A 24239-nucleotide genomic window follows, 5' to 3' on the forward strand; every position below is an offset into this window, starting at 1 on the left:
TATATATATATATATATATATATATATATATATATATTTTTTTAAAATTTTTATTTTATTTTATTTTTATTTTTTTTATTTATTTTTTTTTTTAAATATATATTTTTTTATTTGTCCTGTCCAGCCACTCAGGCATATCATATTGTTGCTATAGATGCCCATATCTGCTGTACAGTTTTAGTGTTGGATAATTCTCTTGCGTTATTCATATTTGACTTTATTAAATGTTTGGGTGGAATTTTTTAAAACAAAACCAGTTTTCTTTTAAGTAATATAGAAATTGATCAGCGCGGCTTATCTATTTCATGGAGGAATGCAAGTTAATCATAGAACTGGCATCCAATGTTACTAAAAAAGTATTGATTTTTGAATCGAGAATCGTTTCGAATTGAGAATCGATTCTGAATGGAATCGTGTGGTGCTCACAGATTCCAAGCCCTAATGGAAACTAAAACCAAAACAGGTTTTCCATAGTCCATTTCCACATCCTCCTATCAATGTGTCCCGGTAGTGCATAAGCACATGTTGTCCGTCATTCCTTCAACATTCCACAGTTCACCACCCATCAGAATCTTTTAATTAAAAAGGACATCTTTGCTGCCGCGCGTTTCCTCAACGACGTGCCAAAACCTTTTTGAGCCAGTCGCCATCTGCCGTCACGGCACATGGGGCCGGGGCCTCATCCCCGGCAAGCTGTGAGCGCTCGGCGCCAGCTCGAGAGAAGCAGACAGACGCTGAGAGAGAGGGTGAGAGGCAAGCTGAAAAATGTTTGGGTTTGGAATTTTCAACTCGTCGCAGTTTCACTTTTGCATGGGTCCTTAATAAACTATACGTCCACTAGGGTTGTCAATAGGGGTTAAATGGTAAATGGGTTATACTTATATAGCGCTTTTCTACCTTCAAGGTACACTGTTTCCACATTCACCCGTTCACCCACACATTTACACACTGATGGCGGGAGCTGCCATGCAAGGCCCTAACTGTCAGGTTCAAACACTGATGACATTTATTAAACAAGACAAGAGGCAAAGAATTAAACAGAGACAGAATTCAATTTGGACTCAATATTGAGGAGAGTCGTCTGTACACTGTACCCTTGTACAGTATCTCAGCACGCTCTGCCAAAATATTGCACGCCTCCTTCTTTTATTTTGAACCCTCCCCGACCACATGGCCACCGCTGTTTCCAAAGGACAAAGGTCGCAAAAAGTTCACAGAAAAAAGGTCGTAAACAATTCACAGAAAAGGTCAGTTCAAAAAGAATTCGTAAAATAGTTCAAAAAGAGGTCCATAAAATAGTTCAAAAAGAGTTCGTAAAATACTTCAAAAAGAGGTCCATAAAATAGTTCAAAAAGAGTTTGTCTGGAAATTGGGCAGATCCTGCCATCTCTCCGCTTTGAAGTCCTTGGGTTAGAAAAATATCTTTCTGTTGATTACCATACATGAAACAACAGAAACACCTTCATCTTGCTTTCCCCTTACACAGTGGAGTTATAACAGCCTTACTCTCGGTAGGTTTCAAAGACAGCTTTTGTCTTCTCACCAGACCCTCAACGTAACACAAAGTTTTTGTGATAATTTAGAAACAATTATTCGAACACTAACCGCCACCCATCAGGAGCAAGGGTAAAGTGTCTTGCTCAAGGACACAACGGACATGACTAGGTTTGTAGAAGGTTGGGATCGAACCAGGAACCCTCAGTTTGCTGGCACGGCCACTCTCCCAACCGCGCAACGCCGGCCCCAATAGGGGTGTTGTCAGAATAATTGTATCTAAGTTACCACAAAACTTTGTGTTTCAATGAGTTCCCGGCGAGCAGATCAAATCCGTCTTTAAACTTACCAATCAAAAGGCTTGTAAAACACCACTGTGTACGAAGGGAAGCGACATGAAGGTGTCGGTTTCTTTGATCTATTGGAAGATCTTGTCTTGACCCGAGATCTACAAAGTGGAGAGAAAGCAGGACCTGACGCAAGCTCCAGGCATCTTTTCTTTGAACTGTTTTGTGACCAAGGGCGACGGCTGTTTACGACCCCCTCTCCCCTTAAAAACAGCTGTTGCCATGTAATCAGGAAAAGTCCAAATAAAAGAGGAGGCGTGCAATCCTTTCGTCAGAGCGTGGGGCGACATTGTGCAATGGCACAGGTCTACGTGTTTCTCCTCATTGAGGTAGATTGAATCCTGTCTCTGTTTAATTCCTTGCTTCTTGTCTGTTTAATAGATGTCATCAGTGTTAGAACCTGACAGGTGTCCCGGTTCGATTTTGGTCCGATATCAGCAAAAAACACGTATCGGATAACTGATATAGAAAATAACTTCTCTGTGACTTTCTAACAACAACAACAAAAAAGAAAATAAATGAGAAAAAATAAGTATAATTAAAGCTGCAAGCAGCATTGGTCGGGTCCGCATATTTGGCAGGTGCTAGTCCTAATTAAATCGCAATTTCCGCCAGTCCTGATGTGTGTAAAAAGTTTGGTGAGTTTTGAAGTATTTTAAGGCGGTCAAATTACAGCTCAAAGAGGCAAAAATGAGTGTTTTTATGAAACTTTTGTTTTGAAGGGGTGATTGCCAACTTCCTGTTGATTTTTGCTGAAGGATGTCAGTGTATGAAATTTAGCTCTAAGTCAGACCTACATAGAGGGTTTTCTTTCATGTCTCTACGATATTCGTACTGGGAGTTAGAGGAAGTTGTGTCTGTGTTTTTTTCCTAGGTGCTGCGGCACAGTGGTTGTTTTCTGTGAAGGCTCGTAAAATCACAGCAGCAGAGCAGCAGCTTTAGCGCAGCAGGTCTTTGAAAGCTCGTAAAATCAAAACCGTAGCACTTAACAAAACGCTTTCGTCAACTTTTAATCAGAAGGGTTCAATCTCTCTCCTGTAGTAGTTTGAAGCCGAAACGACAAACACGCTCAGAGGAGATCATGTTTGATGTTTGGTGACCGGTTTTAACAAAAATGTTGGTTTGAAGGAGGGATTGCAAACTTCCTGTTGATTTTTGCTGAAGGATGTCAATCTATGAAATGTAGGTCTAGGTGAGATCTACATAGAGGTATTTGTTTCATGTCTCTAAGACGTTCCTACCGGAAGTTACAAGCATTTTTGTCTGTTTTCCTCTGAGGAGCAGTTTTGTCTCTGTTTTATTCAAAAATTGCGCTAGAGCACAATTTTGAGTTTTGGGGTTCGGTTTTTTCATTAGATCGCAATTGATGTGTGTGAAAAGTTTGGTGAGTTTTGAAGTATTTTAAGGGGGTCAACTTACAGGTCAAAGAGGCAAAAATGAGTGTTTTTAGTACAATTTTGTCTTGAAGGGGAAATTGTCAACTTCCTGTTGGTTTTTAAGTTAAGTTAAAGTTAAAGTACCAATGATTGTCACACACACACTGGGTGTGGTGAAATTTGTCCTCTGCATTTGACCCATCCCCTAGTTCACCCCATGGGAGGTGAGGGTTTTTGCCCGAGGATGTTAAATTATGAAATGTAGGTCTAAGTCAGTCCTACATAGAGGTTTTTGTTTCATGGCTCTACGACCATCCTAGTGGGAGTTAGAGGCAGTTTGTTTTTGGTTTTTCCTAGGGGGCGCTAGAGCACAATTTTGATTTTTGGGGTTTGGTTTTTTTATTAAATGGCAATTTTCGCAGGTCCTGATGTGTGTGTCAAATTTGGTGAGTTTTGAAGCATGTTAAGTGGGTCAAATTAGAGTTTTTTGTGGCGGCGGAATAAAAATAAAAATTCAATAGTGTCCTTTGTCCCTGTACAAAGGACTCCCTGTGGGAGTCCTTTATACAGGGTACATGCGGACCCTAATAATATAATAATAAACCTTACAATAACAATAGGTTCCTTTCGTCCCATTGCAAAAGTAACTCCCTTTGGGATTCTTTTGACAATGGTCCTGTGCGGACCCTAATTAATCATAATCAGGATTATGCACTAATTGGGATGGGTACCGAATTTGGTATAACTAAATACCGTCGGCACTACTGTTTTACGTAAAACCAAACGGTGCCTTTTACGACCTTCCTAGTGGGAGTTACAGGCAGTTTGTTTTTATTTTTTTCCTAGGGGGCGCTAGAGCGCAATTTAGATTTTTTTTTTATTTTTTTTTTTTATTAAATGGCAATTTTCGCAGGTCCTGATGTGTGTGTCAAATTTGGTGAGTTTTGAAGCATGTTAAGTGGGTCAAATTAGAGTTTTTTGTGGCGGCGGAATAATAATAAAAATTCAATAGTGTCCTTTGTCCCTGTATAAAGGACTCCCTGTGGGAGTCCTTTATACAGGGTACATGCGGACCCTAATAATATAATAATAAACCTTACAATAACAATAGGTTCCTTTCGTCCCATTGCAAAAGGAACTACCTTTGGGATTCCTTTGACAATGGTCCTGTGCGGACCCTAATTAATCATAATCAGGATTATGTACTAATTGGGATGGGTACCGAATTTGGTACAACTAAATACCGTCGGCACTACCGTTTTACGTAAAACCAAACGGTGCCATATTCCGATACGTCCAGTGGACTTGGCTGGGAAACAATCTGTTACCGTGTTTTCTGGACCATAGGGCACACCGGATTACAAGGTGCACTACCAATGAGCTTTTTTTTACTATCATATCATAAACGATTGCGAGATTGTTAATGCACTTTGATGACTCTAACTAGCCACCGTAAAGGCTTTAACGTCACTTATAACTACAGTAGAGGTTTTAAAAAGTGCTTTAAAAATGGCCAGCTAAATAAAAGACAAGCTTCTCACCATCTGCCTGTTCGAATTCCCTGCGTTTCTTTCGCACGGCATGATAAGCCGACAATGAGGAGCCGTACATAATTACTCCGAACAGGAGCGATATCGCTCCATAAAATGGGATTGCGGCGCACTGACACCGAACACTCTCCTGGACGGCGTTTACGGATTAAGAGCGGAACTCCCTGGATTACAGTTTATGATGACCATTAAGAGTTTTATCCTGGGGGCACTTCAAACACAGACCGAGCCCCACATTAAGACCCGCTCAGGGAAGATTGTGGGGGATTTTGGACCTTTCGAACGGTTTAAAGTTTAGCCATTTGGAGCACTTACGGTATCACTTACTCCTGGCATGGGAAGCACCATGCATGTTTAGCCGTGATGATGGAGAGAAGGGAAGGTATTTTGTGCGCGGTGGGATTTGTTTTTCCTTGCCTGGGTTAAGATTTAAAGTACTTTGGCAATGCTGATCTAATTACCACAAACTGGCAGATAATTCCTAACAGTGAGCTCAAAGCCACTTTATAATCCAACATATACTATATCTTAGTTACTTTATTCCCTTTGCTAACACAATTGGTTACTTTCTTTTCTCATTTTAGGCTTTCAACAAGTGGTATTCATCAATCGATCAATCAATCAGTCAAAGTTTATTCATAAAGCCCTTAATCACAAGTGTCTCAAAGGGCTGCACAAGCCACATCCTGTATGAAGGCGTACACATATGCAGTGGTTCTAATTTAACCATTGGCTTTTAAAGGCCTACTGAAAGCCACTACTACCGACCACACAGTCTGATAGTTTATACATCAATGATGAAATCTTAACATTGCAACACATGCCAATACGGCCGGGTTGACTTATAAAGTGCAATTTTAAATTTCCCGCTAAACTTCCGGTTGAAAACGTCTATGTATGATGACGTATGCGCGTGACGTCAATGGTTAAACGGAAGTATTCGGACACCATTGAATCCAATACAAAAAAGCTCTGTTTTCATCGCAACATTCCACAGTATTCTGGACATCTGTGTTGGGGAATCTTTTGCAATTTGTTTAATGAACAATGGAGGCTGCAAAGAAGAATATTGTAGGGGGACTACAGCAACACAAACAGGAGGACTTTGTTGGATAGCAGACGCGCTAGCGGCGACCTCACCTTGACTTCCTACGTCTCCGGGCCGCCGACCGCATCGTCGATCGCTGGAACGCAGGTGAGCACGGGTGTTGATGAGCAGATGAGGGCTGGCTGGCGTAGGTGGAGCGCGAATGTTTTTATCATAGCTCTGACGAGGTCCCGTTGTTAAGTTAGCGTCGTTAGCAACAGCATTGCTAGGCTTCGACAGGCGTCGAATACACATTAACCGTGTATTTACATGTCCAGTGTTTGGTTCGGTGTCTCCTGATAGTAGTATTGTTGATCTTCTGTCTATCCTTCCAGTCAGGGATTTATTTATTTTGTTTCTATCTGCATTTGAGACAGATGCTATCACGTTAGCTCATGCTAAAGAGCTTCGTCGATGTATTGTCGTGGAGATAAAAGTCACTGTGAATGTCCATTTCGCCTTCTCGACTCTCATTTTCAAGAGGATATAGTATCCGAGGTGGTTTAAAATACAAATCCGTGATCCACAATAGAAAAAGGAGAGAGTGTGGAATCCAATGAGCCAGCTTGTACCTAAGTTACGGTCAGAGCGAAAAAAGACATCTCTTGAACTGCATTCTAGTCCGTCACTCTAACGTTCCTCATCCACGAATCTTTCATCCTCGCTCAAATTAATGGGGTAATCGTCGCTTTCTCGCTCCGAATATCTCTCGCTCCATTGTAAACAACGGGGAATTGTGAGCAGCACTACCGCTTGTGACGTCACGCTACTTCCGGTAGGGGCAAGGTTTTTTTTTATCAGCGAGCAAAAGTTGCGAACTTTATCGTCGATTTTCTCTACTAAATCCTTTCAGCAAAAATATGGCAATATCGCGAAATGATCAAGTATGACACATAGAATGGATCTGCTATTCCCGTTTAAATTAAAAAAAAAATTCATTTCAGTAGGCCTTTAAATTCATCTTGATATATTTTTAGGCGTGTGCTAACCAACAATAAAGACACTAGTTTTATTCAGAAGTAGTTAATTGTACTGTAACTGTGCTGCTAATTAGGCTGTTCTCAAAAATAAAAATACATCTACAAACCCCGTTTCCATACGAGTTGGGAAATTGTGTTAGATGTAAATATAAACGGAATACAATGAGTTGCAAACCATTTTCAACCCATATTCAGTTGAATATGCTACAAAGACAACATATTTTATGTTCAAACTGATAAACATTTTTTTTTTTTTGGCAAATAATCACTAACTTTAGAATTTGATGCCAGCAACACGTGACAAAGAAGTTGGGAAAGGTGGCAATAAATACTGATAAAGTTGAGGAATGCTCATCAAACACTTATTTGGAACATCCCACAGGTGTGCAGGCTAATTGGGAACAGGTGGGTGCCATGATTGGGTATAAAAGCAGCTTCCCAAAAAAATGCTCAGTCTTTCACAAGAAAAGATGGGGCGAGGTACACCCCATAATCCACAAATGCGTGAGCAAATAGTCAAACAGTTTAAGAACAACGTTTCTCAAAGTGCAATTGCAAGAAATTTAGGGATTTCAACATCTACGGTCCATAATATTATCAAAAGGTTCAGAGAATCTGGAGAAATCACTCCACGTAAGCGGCATGGCCGGAAACCAACATTGAATGACCGTGACCTTCAATCCCTCAGACGGCACTGTGTCAAAAACCGACATCAATCTCTAAAGGATATCACCACATGGGCTCAGGAACACTTCAGAAAACCACTGTCACTAAATACAGTTGGTCGCTACATCTGTAAGTGCAAGTTAAAGCTCTACTATGCAAAGTGAAAGCCATTTATCAACAACACCCAGAAACGCCGCCGGCTTCTCTGGGCCCGAGATCATCTAAGATGGATTCATGCAAAGTGGAAAAGTGTTCTGTGGTCTGACGAGTCCACATTTCAAATTGTTTTTGGAAATATTCGACATCGTGTCATCCGGACCAAAGGGGAAGCGAACCATCCAGACTGTTACCGACGCAAAGTTCAAAAGCCAGCATCTGTGAAGGTATGGGGGTGTATTAGTGCCCAAGACATGGGTAACTTACACATCTGTGAAGACTACATTAATGCTGAAAGGTACATACAGGTTTTGGAACAACATATGCTGCCATCTAAGCGCCGTCTTTTTCATGGACGCCCCTGCTTATTTCAGCAAGACAATGCCAAGCCCCATTCAGCACGGGTTACAACAGCGTAGCTTCGTGAAAAATACTTTCCTGGCCCGCCTGCAGTCCAGACCTGTCTCCCGTCGAAAATGTGTGGCGCATTATGAAGCGTAAAATACGACAGCGGAGACCCCCGGACTGAAGCTCTACACAAAACAAGAATGGGAAATAATTCCACTTTCAAAGCTTCAAAACAACGTGTTAATTCGTATGTTAACAAAGGACAGTCAAAATAGCAGCAGTGACAAACAAAAAACAACATTAAAACTATCTACCTTGCTTTGGAAAAATAGCTGATGTTGTGTTTAGAAAGCTGCACACAAATGTAAAGTGACATTTGAGCTGAGGGACTTTGGCTACAATGATAATTTAAGTTATTTCTCACACAATTATCTTACTTATTCGTAACGAGATCGGAAGACTGTGAGATGAACCAGGAGTATTTTGTGCAACACAAACATCTAGGCACAACAGGAAATGGGGGTTAAATCACCAAAAATGATTCCCGGGCGCGGCCACCGCTGCTGCTCACTGCTCCCCTCACCTCCCAGGGGGTGATCAAGGGTGATGGTTTAAAGGCAGGGAAAAATTTCGCCACACCTAGTGTGTGTGTGTGACAATCATTGGTACTTTGACAAACACATCGGGCAACACAAAGAGCAACAACCGTTGAGCAAGCGGAAGTGTCTCCTCGGTAACGCAACTGTGTCAAAATAAAACATTATAATCATAATAAATACCGTATTTTTCGGACAATAAGGCGCACTTAAAATCCTTAAATTTTCTCAAAAATCGACAGTGCGTCTTATAACCTAATGTACGGAATAATTCTGGTTGTGCTTATCGACCTCAAAGCTATTTTATTTGGTACATGGTGTAACAATAAGTGCGACCAGTAGATGGCAATTAGATACATAAGAGATACGTGTAGACTGCAAGATGAGGCCAGTAAACAACACCGACACTTTTAAATGTTCCACTGAGAATATAGAACATTACACACGGCGCTCAAAAATCTGTCGAAATGTTTTAGTACGACTTTGGTAAGCAATGAAGCCGCACCGCTTGATGGATTGTGGGAGTATATTACTATGGTGTGTGTATAAGGACCGCAAAATGGCACCCATTAGCAGACATATTATCTTAAAATTAAAGTTAAAGTACCAATGATAGTCAGACACACACACTGTGTGGTGAAATTTGTCCTCGGCATTTGACCCATCCCCTTGTACACCCCCCTAAGAGGTGAGGGGAGCAGTGAGCAGCAGCGGTGGCCGCGCCCGGGAATCATTTTTGGTGATTTAAAGGCCTACTGAAACCCACTACTCCCGACCACGCAGTCTGGTAGTTTATATATCAATGATGAAATCTTAACATTGCAACACATGCCAATATGGCCGGGTTAGATTAGTAAAGTGCAATTTTAAATTTCCCGCGAAATATCCTGCTGAAAACGTCTCGGTATGATGACGTCTGCGCGTGACGTCACGGATTGTAGCGGACATTTTGGGACACCATTGTGGCCAGCTATTAAGTCGTCTATTTATTTTCATCGCAAAATTACACAGTATTCTGGACATCTGTGTTGGTGAATCTTTTGCAATTTGTTTAATGAACAATGGAGACATCAAAGAAGAAAGCTGTAGGTGGGAAGCGGTGTATTAGCGGCCGGCTGCATCAACACAAACACGTAGCCAGTGTTTCATTGTTTACATTCCCGAACGATGACAGTCAAGCTTTACCATTGGCCTGGGACAACAGAGACTCTTACCAGGAGGAATTTGAGTTGGATACGCATGCTTGTGGAGATGGGACAACAGAGACTCTTACCAGGAGGACTTTGAGTTGGATACGCGGTACCGTGAGTACGCAGCTGCGGCTTCCAAACATTTGATCGCTTGCGTACATGCGTGCCGCTATGTGCATGTCACGTACGTAACTTTGGGGAAATATATGTGCTGTATGAACTTTGCGGAGGTGAACGGTACTTTGGGCTGTGGGATTGAGTGTATTGTGCGGGTGTTTGAGTTGTATTGGCGGGTTATAAGGACGGGAGGGGGGAGGTGTTTGTTATGCAGGATTAATTTGTGGCATATTAAATATAAGCCTGGTTGTGTTGTGGCTAATATAGTATATATATGTCTTGTGTTTATTTACTGTTTTAGTCATTCCCAGCTGAATATCAGGTCCCACCCGCCTCTCACAGCATCTTCCCTATCTGAATCGCTTCCACTGCCCTCTAATCCTTCACTCTCACTTTCCTCATCCACAAATCTTTCATCCTCGCTCAAATTAATGGGGAAATCGTCGCTTTCTCGGTCCGAATCGCTCTCGCTGTTGGTGGCCATGATTGTAAACAATGTGCAGATGTGAGGCGCTCCACAACCTGTGACGTCACGCTACTTCCGGTACAGGCAAGGCTTTTTTATCAGCGGCCAAAAGTTGCGAACTTTATCGTCGATGTTCTCTACTAAATCCTTTCAGCAAAAATATGGCAATATCGCGAAATGATCAAGTATGACACATAGAATGGACCTGCTATCCCCGTTTAAATAAGAAAATCTCATTTCAGTAGGCCTTTAACCCCCAATTCCAACCCTTGATGCTGAGTGCCAAGCAGGGAAGTAATGGGTCCCATTTTTATAGTCTTTGGTATGACTCGGCCGGGGTTTGAACTCACAACCTACCGATCTCAGGGCAGACACTCTAACCACTAGGCCACTGAGCAGGTGTGATCCGGCGTTTTGTCTTGCACTATTACGCAAAAACAACTTTTCTTACCTTCTGGTACCTGCTGATGTGTATTTGGGATCTGTATAATTCCTGAATTTTTGCGCGCGTCCGCCATTGTAGTCCGTGGCAACACCATAGTTGATAAGCTTTCTTCCTTTTCTCATCTTCTGCTGTTGACATTTCTAATATAAAGTATAGCGTAATGTTCTAACTTATAAATGTCAGTACACTCAGAGAAAGCGCTAAAACATACCGGTGTAGTGAGTTTACATTATTCACCCGAGGCACTTTAGTTATTACAGAATTCCGGTCGGGCGTTGTTGTTGCACTAGTGAGCCACGGATGAGGAGATGCTGCTCCGTTGTTGATTGAAGTAAAGTCTGAATGTCATTAAAACAGTTAGCGCCATCTTTTGAAATACTCGTATGTTGAAGCACAGTACAATCCATCAAGCGGTGCGGCTTCATAGCTTACCAAAGTCGTACTAAAACATTTTGATAGATTTTTGAGTGCCGTGTGTAATGTTCTATATTTTCAATGGAACATATAAAATGTTGGTGTTGTTTACTTGGGTCATATTGCCATTATAGTGCAGTCTACATGTATCTCTTATGTTTGACTGCCATCTACTGGTCACACTTATCATTTCACCATGTACCAAATGGAATTGCTTCGCGGTCGGTTATCAAAACCAAAATGATTACGTACATTAGGCCATACTTGCCAACCCTCCCGGTTTTACCGGGAGACTCCCGGAATTCAGCGCCTCTCCCGATAACCTCCCGGAAGAAATGTTCTCCCGATAAACTCCCGGAATTCAGCCGGAGCTGGAAGCCACGCCCCCTCCAGCTCAACGCGGACCTGAGTGGGGACAGCGGCGACAGTCTGTTTTCACGTCCGCTTTCCCACGATATAAACAGCGTGCCTGCCCAATCACGTTATAACTGTAGAATGATCGAGGGCGAGTCCTTGGTTTCTTATGTGGGTTTATTGTTAGGCAGTTTCATTAACGTCCTCCCAGCGCGGTAACAACACACAACAACAGCAGTCACGTTTTCGTCTACCGTAAAGCAGTTTGTCTGCCGTAAACAGCAATGTTGTGACACTCTTAAACAGGACAACACTGCCATCTACTGGATAGCCTCCGGACCACTGAAATTCAAGTATTTCTTTTATTTATATGTATAATAAAATAAATATATATATATATATATATATATATATATATATAGCTAGAATTCACTGAAAGTCAAGTATTTCATACATATATATATATATATATATATATATATATATATATATATATATATATATATATATATATATATATATATATATATATATATATATATATATATATATATATATATATATGAATATATATGAAATACTCGAGTTGGTGAATTCTAGCTGTAAATATACTCCTCCCCTTTTAACCACGCCCCCAACCACGCCCCCCACCTCCCGGAATCGGAGGTCTCAAGGTTGGCAAGTATGCATTAGGCACACCAGGTTATAAGGCACACTGTCGAGTTTTGAGAAAAAAATATTTTAAGTGCGCCTTATAGTCCGGAAAATACGTCTCGGGCAACTTTCTTTCGACAACGGCAGGTCAACTCTGAATTATTCCTCGTGCTTCCACACTCCTCCTGTTAGAGTTTGTAGTTGTTCGCCACGTCAACCTGTCAGGCTCGTTGTTCCGCCTTCGCTACTGGTTATTTTCCGGCCTGATATTTCTGTCTTTGTTGTTTTGTACGAGGTGCTTATTTTTCCTTTCATGCCCGCCTCCCTTATTTTTGGACTTGTCATTGCTTCTGCAATTAGAATAACTCCTTTTCAAATAAAAGCAGGGAGCGCAGTGCACAAAGGGGTATACTTTGGGGGAATTGCTACAAACCTTGGCAATAGAAAACTGATTTTTAATCAAAAACATCTCTGGCTATGTTCACACTTCAGGTCAATTCTGATTTTGTTTGCCCATATGTGACATGTTCTTGCTTTTTTCATGTCAGTGTGAACAATGCAATTTTTTTCAAATCCAGATCTTAGATCCAAATCTTTCGCATGTGAATATAAAGTCGAAATGTAGGAAACGGGAAAAAGTCTTAGTCCCACGAACTCTTTAGAACAGACATTGATGCAAATGCCCCACAAACTACAAGAGCTAAAATTCTTGTCGTTTTCCTTGTTAAGAAAATATTGACTCCAGTTTCACAAAATTGTTGAAATTGCCACAAACGCGCCAGAACCAAGACCATAGGCGGGTCTCCTCATTTTTTATTTTTTGGCAACGTAAACAACCATTGGACTTAACAAAAAATCGGAATTAGGGATCACACCCTGTAGTGCGAACATAGCCTATGTTTATTTTATAGGTTATTGTTACCTGAGCCTATTCAAGCTGCCATCTTTTCTGGGCTATAATACTCAAATTTTTCCCCACGCTTTGAACCCTGTGCTTTGTACATTGCTACGGCTATATTATAATGTTCACGGGCTTCACAACCCGGGAACAGATTTAGTTTCATTACATCAGACCAACGTGAATCAATAATATTGTTTACATTAAATCAAACGCACTCACAAATTCATCCAGTCAGCCATTTAGTGCGTTATGCACTCACCCTCATCATAGAATATAATATAATAGAATAGAAAGTACTTTATTGATCCCTGGGGGAAATTCAGCACCACAGTTCACTCACAATAGACAATAATAATAATAAATAATATAATATATTATATATATAATATATGAATAATATAAATATATTCTACATATATTTTACATTTAAGAAACGACAAAATGCACAAGACGCAGCCCCGTAGCCCAAAACCCACCAGCATTAACGGCAAGAAGATCACCTCCGCGGTTTCAGCGGAGGGAGGAAAAGTACAAAGACCGCTCTCAATGCCTTCTGCGGTAGGCTACTGTATTTGTGAATTATATTTATATAGCGCTTTTCTCTAGTGACTCAAAGCACTTTTACATAGTGAAACCCAATATCTAAGTTACATTTTCAAACCAGTGTGGGTGGCACTGGGAGCAGGTGGGTAAAGTGTGTGGCCCAAGGACACGACGGCAGTGACTAGGTTGGCAGAAGCGGGGATCGAACCTGGAACCCTCAAGTTGCTGGCACGGCCACTCTACAAACCGAGCGATACCGCCCCATGTTGTGTTCCAGACACTTTCTTTTGTTAAATTTGTGAATGAACACAAGTGTTTGTGTGAATATTTCAGGTTCCATTGTGTACACCTGTGTCTTATAGACTTGTGCGACCACTATATAGTTAAACCTGTGTATAGTGACCACTCAAGGGAAGCAAATAAAGTGACCGCTATAGACAGGTGGCCACTATACGCAGGTTGGCCGCCATTTTCGAATTTCCGTACATGTTGACCTTTAAACAGTTACGCTTACCTGTGCGTGTGCATGTATCCGGAATCGTAGTAAACCGTTCCTAAAATACAGTTTTTCAAGCTTTCTAAGCTTGAACGGTGCTTTTGAATTTGAGCCTGCACATTGTTGCTCACGTGAATAGGATGCGGTTTTTCTATTTAAGCCATTAAATCGGGATTAGTCAACTGCACAAAGCTTAGACTTGCCGAGTCCCGGCGCGGCTGCAAGGTCTGCTGGCTGCTCACGACGCCCCGGTTGGTATCCCGTTGCGGCCACCGCAAATCCCGCTTAAGAAATGAAATTTCACAGACCGTGGTATGGCAAACGATGATATCGGTGGCCGCCATATGGAGTCAAAAACTGCAAAATGAGAGGCCACTGGTCGCATTACACAGGTGGCCGCTATGGACAAGGTATATAACACTACCGTATATTACAGACTATACAGTGCACTGAAAATCGTATTATTTTTTTTTAAACTCGACAGTGCGCCTTATAACCCGGTGAGCCTAATGTACGGAATAATTCTGGTTTTGCTTACCGACTTCGAAGCTATTTTATTTGGTACAGGTGTAATGATAAGCGTGACCAGTAGATGGCAGCCAAACATAAGATATACGTGTAGGCTGCACTATGGTGGCAATATGACTCAAGTAAACAACACCAACATGTTATATGTTCCATTGAAAATATAGAACAGTGGTTCGTAACCTGGGTTCGATCGAACCCTAGGGGTTCGGTGAGTCGGGCTAAGGGGTTCGGCGGAGGTCAAGACACACCCGACTCATCGTGTAAATAAAAACTTCTCCCTATCGGCGTATTACGGATACGGCAACAGCTGACTGGTTTGCAGGTGTGTATTTTGTTGTGAGTTTATGCACTGTGTTGGTTTTGTTGTTTGAACAAGGTGATGTTCATGCACGGTTCATTTTGTGCACCAGTAAAAAAACATGGTAACACTTTAGTATGGGGAACATATTCACCATTAATTAGTTGCTTATTAACATGCAAATTAGTAACATATTGGCTCTTAACTAGTCATTATTAAGTACTTATTAATGACTTATTCGGCATGGCCATATTATAACCCTAACCCTGGCCCTAACCCTGGCCCTAACCCTCTAATCCTAACCCTAACCAAATAACTCTAAATTAAGTCTTTGTTACTTAGAATGTGTTCCCCATACTAAAGTGTTACCAAAAACATATGACTTTGTATTGAATTTGAAAAAAACCCCCAACATTTTATTAAAGGAGGGTTCGGTGAATGCGCATATGAAACTGGTGGGGTTCGGTACCTCCAACAAGGTTAAGAACCACTGATATAGAACATTACACATGGCGCTCAAAAATCAATCAAAATGTTTTAGTACGACTTTGGTAAGCTATGAAGCCACACCGCTTGATGGATTGTACTGTGCTTCAACATATGAGTATTATTATGGTGTGTGTATAAGGTAAGACATTTTCTGGTGTTTTGTTTCGCAATATTATGCAAAAGCAACTTTTCTTACCTCCTGGTACCTGCTGATCTGTATTTGGGATCTGCATAAATCCTGAAAAATTGTGCGCTTCTGCCTTTCTGGTCCGTGCCGACATCATTGGTCGATAAGCTTCTTATTTTTCTCTATCTTCTTGTTATGGGACATTCATCCTCCGCTGTTGCCATTTCTAATATAAAGTAGTGTAAAGTTCTTACTTATATCTGTCAGTAAACCTCGCCATGAAAGCGCTAAAACATACCGGTGTAGTGAGTTTACATTATTCACCCAAGGAACTTTAGTTATGAGAGAGTTCCGGTCAGACGGTTTTTCACGGGACACGTTTCCGGTGTTGTGTTATTTACGGATGTTTCCGGAACAGGTAGCTCCATCTTTTGACACTTCTTCCACTCCCGTCCTTGCACGCTACACCGCTACAACAAAGATAACGGGGGGTGAGCCACGTAAATAAGACCGCCCACAAAACGGCGCATCCGGAAGCGACTGTCAGAAATCGGCTTAAAGATGATCTGTAAAACATCATCTATGCAACATTTTGACCAAAGAACCACCATTACATGTTATGTAGACCACAAGGAAGTCTTTTAAATTTAGAGAATAATAATAATAATATGACTCATTTAATGCGCCCTTCACCTTGTATATGAAAAAAGCTGAAAAACAGACCATTCATCGGCAGTGCGCCTTATAATCCGGTGCGCCCTATGGTCCGGAAAATACGGTAAATTCGCCCCTGATTCCAAAGTAAGTCGGCCAACTTGAAATCAGACTGAAAATGTTGTCTACCCAGCTGTTTTTGAGATGGTTGAAAGTCACCGTGCACTGGAAGCAGTGAGCAGTGAAGGTAATTCTCCGGGTCAAGGTGATTTGTCGTGCTGAGCCACTTTTTTTTTACCTCCGGTTTATGGGCGTTCACCGGCCTGACAGCCCTCAGCAATGCCACGGTTTCCTGGCTGCGCTTCATAATTGATGAAGGTGCAGGAAATGTTGGGATTCGGTCCTGCCAGACTCCTTTGTTTTAAGTCCCGGGGAGATGCAGGTGGGAACGCGGTTCGTTGTCACGCTTTTTACCCTAATTAGAATTGCTCGTCATCGTCTTTCAGTCGTCATTCCTGCATTGAATTGAAGCTGAAGGTGTCGACTTGAAATGTGTATCCGTCTCATTTTCCAACTCAAATAGAAATAATCCATCAAAGACACTGACACATTGTGACAACCACGCACTATAGGGTCGGTTGTCACGATGTTATTTTTATGGAGAAGAATATTTACCCGAATGCAGCTAAGATAGGCTCCAGCACCCCCCGCCACCCCCAAAAGGGACAAGCGGTAGAAAATGGATGGGATGGATGCCAAAATACCACTGTACAGTCATGGTCAAAAAATGACATACACTTGTAAAGAACATAATATCATGGCTGTCTTGAATTTCCAATAATTTCTACAACTCTTATTTTTTTGCGATAGAGTGATTGAAGCACATACTTGTCGGTCACAAAAAACATTAATTGGAGGAGAAAAGGTGAGGCCTTTAATCCCAGGAACGCCATTCCTACCGTCAAGCATGGTGGTGGTAGTATTATGCTCTGGGCCTGTTTTGCTGCCAATGGAACTGGCGCTTTACAGAGAGTAAATGGGACAATGAAAAAGGAGGATTACCTCCAAATTCTTCAGGACAACCTAAAATCCTCAGCCCGGAGGTTGGGTCTTGGGCGCAGTTGGGTGTTCCAACAGGGCAATGACCCCAAACACACGTCAAAAGTGGTAAAGGAATGGCTAAATCAGGCTAGAATGAAGGTTTTAGAATGGCCTTCCCAAAGTCCTGACTCAATCATGTGGACAATGCTGAAGAAACAAGTCCATGTCAGAAAACAAAAAATGTAGCTGAACTGCAGCAATTTTGTCGAGAGGAGTGGTCAAAAATTTCCGTGTGTGTGGAAAGTTAGAAAGGACAGTAGCTTGTTGTTGTTGTTGTTTTGACTCGTTGACATCAAATTAAGTTTTTAAATCGAGCTTTCCCATCGCACCTTTTAAGGGTAACAATATTATTTTGTTTTGAACTTATTGTGTAAATACGAACTGAGTATTTACTAGCTGTCTCTCATGGACACACACCTGTTGTTGTTGACTTTGGACTGACTATCGGCTGCACAACATCAAGGCCGCGGAACAGAGACACGCGGCAGGCTTACACACACACACATGCATCCACAAATAAATATACGCCACACACACATACCCCAGCCCCCAATCCAACGCCCTTGACGCAAATTCAATAGGGGTGATGGACGGATGGGCAGCGCCTGAAGAGCTGCGGCCTGCCACCATGGCCCCCCCACCCCCTCCCCTCTGTTGCTAGATATCTCGAGATGTACGTTGTAATTTGTATATGTGCTTTGCTATGGAGGTTTTTTTCCCACTGTATGTATATACATATATATTTTTTTTTTTACTCATCCTTTCCCAGCGTTGACCTTTTTCCCATCTTTTACGGGGCGCCTTGTGGCGACCCATCAGCATTCCTGTTCTGTAACCCTGTACACTGTTTGTTTGTCTAATCTTGAACGGGTTGTGCTGAAAACAAAGTTTCGTTGTACTTGCGCAATGACAATAAAGACCTACCTACCTGACATTCTCTAGTTCCTCCGTGTTTACCAACTGCCGCCCACCTATTTTGTTAGAATAATTAAAACTGACTACAAAGAGTTGTTTATTCATCGCTTCACTTTTAATCGAAACAACTGTTTCCACAAAATGACAAGACGACTGCGCTGAAAACTAACCCCCTCAAGTACTGAAAGGGACAATGTGACTCATATTCACCTCAACAGGAATAAAAAAAAACCGAAAACAACAAAGTAGCGCTGATAAAACAGTTATGTCATGAATCTCTCGGGAAATACTCTTTAATCTTCCTTTTCTGTGGCAAAGCTTTGCTCTTTGTAGTGCGCTTTCTGCTGAACTGAAAGAACAATACAACGCAAAAGCAAAGATGAAGTGCAGCCAATAACGCTCATCATAGAAAAATATGATGAGATTAGCATTAAAGATAGCTAGCGATTAGCGCGCTAGCTTGCTTGTCCGGGAAAAGAGCAGGTTGTGCAGTAATCAGTCCTGGTTTTAAGTCATTTTTAATTAAAAACTATATTACTAACCATATGGAATTTTACTGCGGTTTATCATTGTGGAGGGGGGCGTGGCCTGCGGGCCTGCCACGGAACGGGGTGTGTGAGGACCGGCCTCGAAGACAGCGACAGGTGCGGTGATGGACTCGTACTATACCGCCTCTAAAAAGTACCGGTCCCCCACCCCCGCCATTCCCCCGTCGTCGTCACGTCGTGTCATTGCTTGCTTACGAGCAGACAGGCATGTTCGGCAGTGCACAATCACAGAGTACTTACAAGAAGACACAGTGTGTATACAGAAAAGGGAGAACGGACGCATTTTGGCTTAAAAACTAAAGATAAAGGTGAAGTTATAACACTGAAACGCCCTCAGGAAGAGGTGCTTTAAGACATGGCTAGCTAGCTAGCGGCTAACATCCAGCCGCAGTCTGCGGTGTTGAAGCTACTTGTAGTCACTAATCCTGGTCTCCATGGCGACAAATGAAGTAAGTTTCTTACAAGTATCATCCCTGCAGGACGAGGAATACCGAAACATGCTTCACTACACAAAATGTAAACAAACACAATTGGTGGATCTACACCTGACATTCACTGTAATGATACCAAGTACAGGAGCGTATCTAGTCGATACTACTATGATTACATCAATATTTTTTGGCATAACAACATCTTCTTTCGTTTTTTTTAAACGACAAGTGCGGTGATGGCCCAGGAGGGCCTTGTTAGTGTGGAGGATGCATATATGTTTAAGAGTTCTTTCTTTTTACATGGCCATGTTTAGAGTAGCTAGTACTTTTCCTTTGTATATTCTACCAGTTTCTTTAGACATTTCAGATGCCTGGTTAGTGTCTTCACCCTTGGAATGTGAAATACGACACCCACTCTTTCCTTATCAGTGTTGCGAGGGGGAGAGATGGGGGTTTTCTTTGTGTGCAAAGGAGTTGGCGTTTCCATTTGAATGTCAGATGAACTAGAGTAGCCGATATGAATGTATTGGTTAAACTGATCTCCTAAAGCTTTAGTAAACCTTGAAAATATTCCAATTCTGTCTTGATGGTCCTTCTTACTAAGCATATATGTCATCGAAAGAACTTGGGATTGACCAGTAACTTAGATTCCCTGGGAGGAAGAACTGGTCCGACGCAACATTAGCTAATCACCTGTCGTCAACTACAACTACTCGTAGTTGTAGTTGTAGGTGCTGTTGAGAGACATGGACGCAGAAAAGACACTGTGCTGAAAAGCAAAAGACTTTGCACCATTGGGTGAAAATAAAACAGTGTTATACCCAGAATTCCGGGCTCTCCTGGCAGTGTGTGGTGGTCTGAGGAACCCACTAGAGGGCATCCTCTACAATCATTAAGAGTAAAAGTACCCTTTTTCGACATAACAGAATCATGAGCAAAAACGGTCAAAATAGCAACAGAAGGAAAACTCACCCTGGCGACCCGGTTGGCGACTTCCCGACCGACCATGAGGCCCTGGACAAATGTCCGCGCGGCAATCAAGGCCCTGGTGACCTGAGCCTTCAGTTTCCTGGGCACGTCTCCAAAGGGCTTGAGTTGATCCGAGTATTTGCTGACACATTCCAGGTAATCGTCCGTGAAGTGGTACTGGGAGTTCAACAGCTGGAACATCCGCTCCAGCAGCCTGGACCAGAAGTCGTTGAGCATCTCCTCCAGGTTGACGTTGCCCCCCGTGTAGTAGCGCTTCAACTCCGTGAACAGGTCCTGGAACACCTCCGAGTTCTTCATGTAGAGCTTCCCAAAGGTCCTTGTGAACATGCTGCTCAGAGACCTCTCGGAATTATCCAGGAGCTCCAGGAAAAATTCTGTAAGGGATTGACGTGGCAGAGGAACAAGTGTCAGGAAAAACGGGGTTGCTTAATAACGCCGTTACTTTTACTAGTCACGAGTAAAATAAGTACAAAACCCAAAACCAGTGAAGTTGGTACGTTGTGTAAGTCGTAAAAAAAAAAAAAAGAATACAATGATTTGCATATCCTTTTCAACTTATATTCAATTGAATAGACTGCAAAGACAAGATATTTAATAATCAAACTGAAAAACTTTATTTTTTTCTGCCAAATAATCATTATCTTAGAATTTAATGGCAGCAACACATTGCAAAAAGGGGCATTTTTACCACTGTGTCACATGGCCTTTCCTTTTAACAACACTCAGTAAACGTTTGGGAACTGAGGAGACACATTTTTGAAGCTTTTCAGGTGGAATTCTTGCCCATTCTTGCTTGATGTACAGCTTGAGTTGTTCAACAGTCCGGGGTCTCCGTTTTAGGCTTCATAATGCGCCACACATTTTCAATGGGAGACAGGTCTGGACTACAAGCAGGCCAGTCTAGTACCTACACTCTTTTACTATGAAGCCACGCTGTTGTAACACTTGGCTTGGCATTGTCTTGCTGAAATAAGCAGGGGCGTCCATGGTAACGTTGCTTGGATGGCAACATATGTTGCTCCAAAACCTGTATGTACCTTTCAGCATTAATGGTCCTTTCACAGATGTGTAAGTTACCCATGTCTTGGGCACTAATACACCCCCATACCATCACACATGCTGGCTTTTCAACTATTCACTTATAACAATCCGGATGGTTCTTTTCCTCTTTGTTCCGGAGGACACAATGGCCACATTTTCCAAAAACAATTAGGAATGTGGACTCGTCAGACCACAGAACACTTTTCCACTTTGCATCAGTCCATCTTAGATGAGCTCGGGCCCAGTGAAGCCTTCAGCGTTTCTGGGTGTTGTTGATAAATGGCTTTCGCTTTGCATAGTAGAGTTTTAACTTGCACTTACAGATGTAATGACGAACTGTAGTTACTGACAGTGGTTTCTGAAGTGTTCCTGAGCCCATGTGGTGATATCCTTTACACACAGATGTCGCTTTTTAATGCAGTACCACCTGAGGGATCGAAAGTCCGTACTATCATAGCTTACGTGCAGTGAGTTCTCCAGATTCTTTGAAACTTTTGATGATATTACGGACATAGATGGTGAAATCCCTAAATTCCTTGCAGTAGCTGGTTGAGAAATGTTGTTCTTAAACTGTTGGACAATTTGCTCACGCATTTGTTCACAAAGTGGTGACCCTCATCCCGTCCTTGTTTGTGAATGGCTTAGCATGTCATGGAAGCTGCTTTTATACCCAATCATGGCACCCACCTGTTCCCAATTAGCCTGTTCACCTGTGGGATGTTCCAAATAAGTGTTTTGATGAGCATTCCTCAACTTTCTCAGTCTTTTTTGCCACTTGTGCCAGCTTCTTTGAAACATGTTGCAGGCATCACATTCCAAATGAGCTAATATTTGCAAAAAAAATAACGTTTTCCAGTTCGAACGTTAAGTATCTTGTCTTTGCAGTCTATTCAATTGAATATAAGTTGAAAAGCTTCACTGGTTTTGGGGTTTGTAATTACTTTTACATATGTTACACGGTGCGTTACCTCAAATATGTAAATGCTGCCTCTTTGCAAGGTCAGCATTGCAAATGAAAGCATGTTGTTAATTGCCATACCCTGGATAAATAAAGGTTAAATAAATATAGAAATACATGAACACACGGAGGTCAGGACGCTGGTGTGTTGCTAAATATTTGTTTACTACATTACCCAGAAGGCTTAGTACCATAGACAGGGACCAGAAGTAGGTGGAAGGGATGCTAGAAAACGTAATTTGCAACCTTTGAGCAATTAAGGGTTGATATGTTGTTTCATGTTGTCGTTCCTGCATTGTCTATATTAGGGTTGTACCGTATACCGGTACTAGTATAGTACCACAAAACTAATATCATATTCGGTACTATACCGCCTCTAAAAAGTACCGGTCCCCCACCTGTTTCCCCCGTTGTGTCATTGCTTGCTTATGAGCAGACAGGCATGTTCGGCAGTGCACAATCACAGAGTACTTACAAGAAGACACAGTGTGTAGACAGAAAAGGGAGAACGGACGCATTTTGGCTTGAAAAGTAAAGATAAAAGTGAAAGTTATAACACTGAAACGCCCTCACAGGAAGAGGTGCTTTAAGACATGGCTAGCTAGCTAGCGGCTAACATCCAGCCGCAGTCTGCAGTGTTGAAGCTACTTGTAGTCACTAATCCTGGTTTCCATGGCGACAAATAAAGTAAGTTTCTTACAAGTATCATCCCTGCAGGACGAGGAATACCGAAACATGCTTCACTACACAAAATGTAAACAAACACAATTGGTGGATCTTCACCTGACATTCACTGTAATGATACCAAGTACAGGAGCGTATCGAGTCGATACTACTATGATTACATCAATATTTTTTGGCATAACAACATCTTCTTTCGTTTTTTTTAAATGTATATTATGTTTATAATCTCAGGAAATATGTCCCTGGACACATGAGGACTTTGAATATGACCAATGTATGATCCTGTAACTACTTGGTATCGGATTGATACCCAAATTTGTGGTATCATGCAAAACTAATGTAAAGCATCCAAACAACAGACGGATAAGTGATTATTAAATTTTAAAAGAAGTGTAGATAGAACATGTAAAAACGGAAAGTAAGCAGATGTTAACAGTAAGTGAACAAGTAGAGTAATAATTCATTTTCTACCGCTTGTCCTTAATAATGTTGACAAAATAACAGAATGATAAATGACACAATATGTTACTGCATATGTCAGCAGACTAATTAGGAGCCTTTGTTTGTTTACTTACTACTAAAAGACAAGTTGTCTTGCATGGTCACTATTTTATTTAAGGACAAACTTGCAATAATAAACATATGTTTAATGTACCCTAAGATTTGTTTGTTAAAATAAAGCCAATAATGCCATTGTTTGTGGTCCCCTTTATTTAGAAAAGTATCGAAAAGTACCGAAAAGTATCAAAATACATTTTGATCCCGGGTACCAAAATATTGGTATCAGGACAACACTAGTCTACACAAGAAACACGTATTCATTAGACCAGTGGTTCTTAACCTGGGTTCGATCGAACCCTAGGGGTTCGGTGAGTCGGGCTCAGGGGTTCGGCGGAGGTCAAGACACACCCGACTCATCGTGTAAATAAAAACTTCTCCCTATCGGCGTATTACGGATACGGCAACAGCAGAAGTCAGACTGATTTGCAGGTGTGTCATTTGTTGTGAGTTTATGCACTGTGTTGGTTTTGTTGTTTGAACAAGGTGATGTTCATGCACAGTTCATTTTATGCACCAGTAAAACAACATGGTAACACTTTAGTATGGGAACATATTCACCATTAATTAGTTACTTATTAACGTGCAAATTAGTAACATATTGGCTCTTAACTAGTCATTATTAAGTACTTATTAATGCATGGCCTTGTTATAACCCTAAACCTCTAACCCTGGCCCTAACCCTAACCCTAACCAAAAAACTCTAAATTAAGTCTTTGTTACTTAGAATATGTTCC

At 41.6% G+C, this 24239-nt stretch overlaps 1 protein-coding gene across 1 annotated transcript in view; it reads right to left on the reverse strand.

The window, feature by feature from the left end:
• Positions 1-24239, reverse strand: part of LOC133642591 (glypican-6-like) — a 196259-nt gene that overhangs the window by 147810 nt on the left and 24210 nt on the right. Inside the window, exon 2 of the mRNA XM_062036875.1 lies at positions 20244-20635. Within this exon, the coding sequence (XP_061892859.1) occupies positions 20244-20635 (392 nt within the window). The remainder of the gene's footprint in view (positions 1-20243; positions 20636-24239) is intronic.

Source organism: Entelurus aequoreus, linkage group LG02 (genome assembly GCF_033978785.1).
Source record: "Entelurus aequoreus isolate RoL-2023_Sb linkage group LG02, RoL_Eaeq_v1.1, whole genome shotgun sequence".
NCBI lineage: Eukaryota > Metazoa > Chordata > Actinopteri > Syngnathiformes > Syngnathidae > Entelurus > Entelurus aequoreus.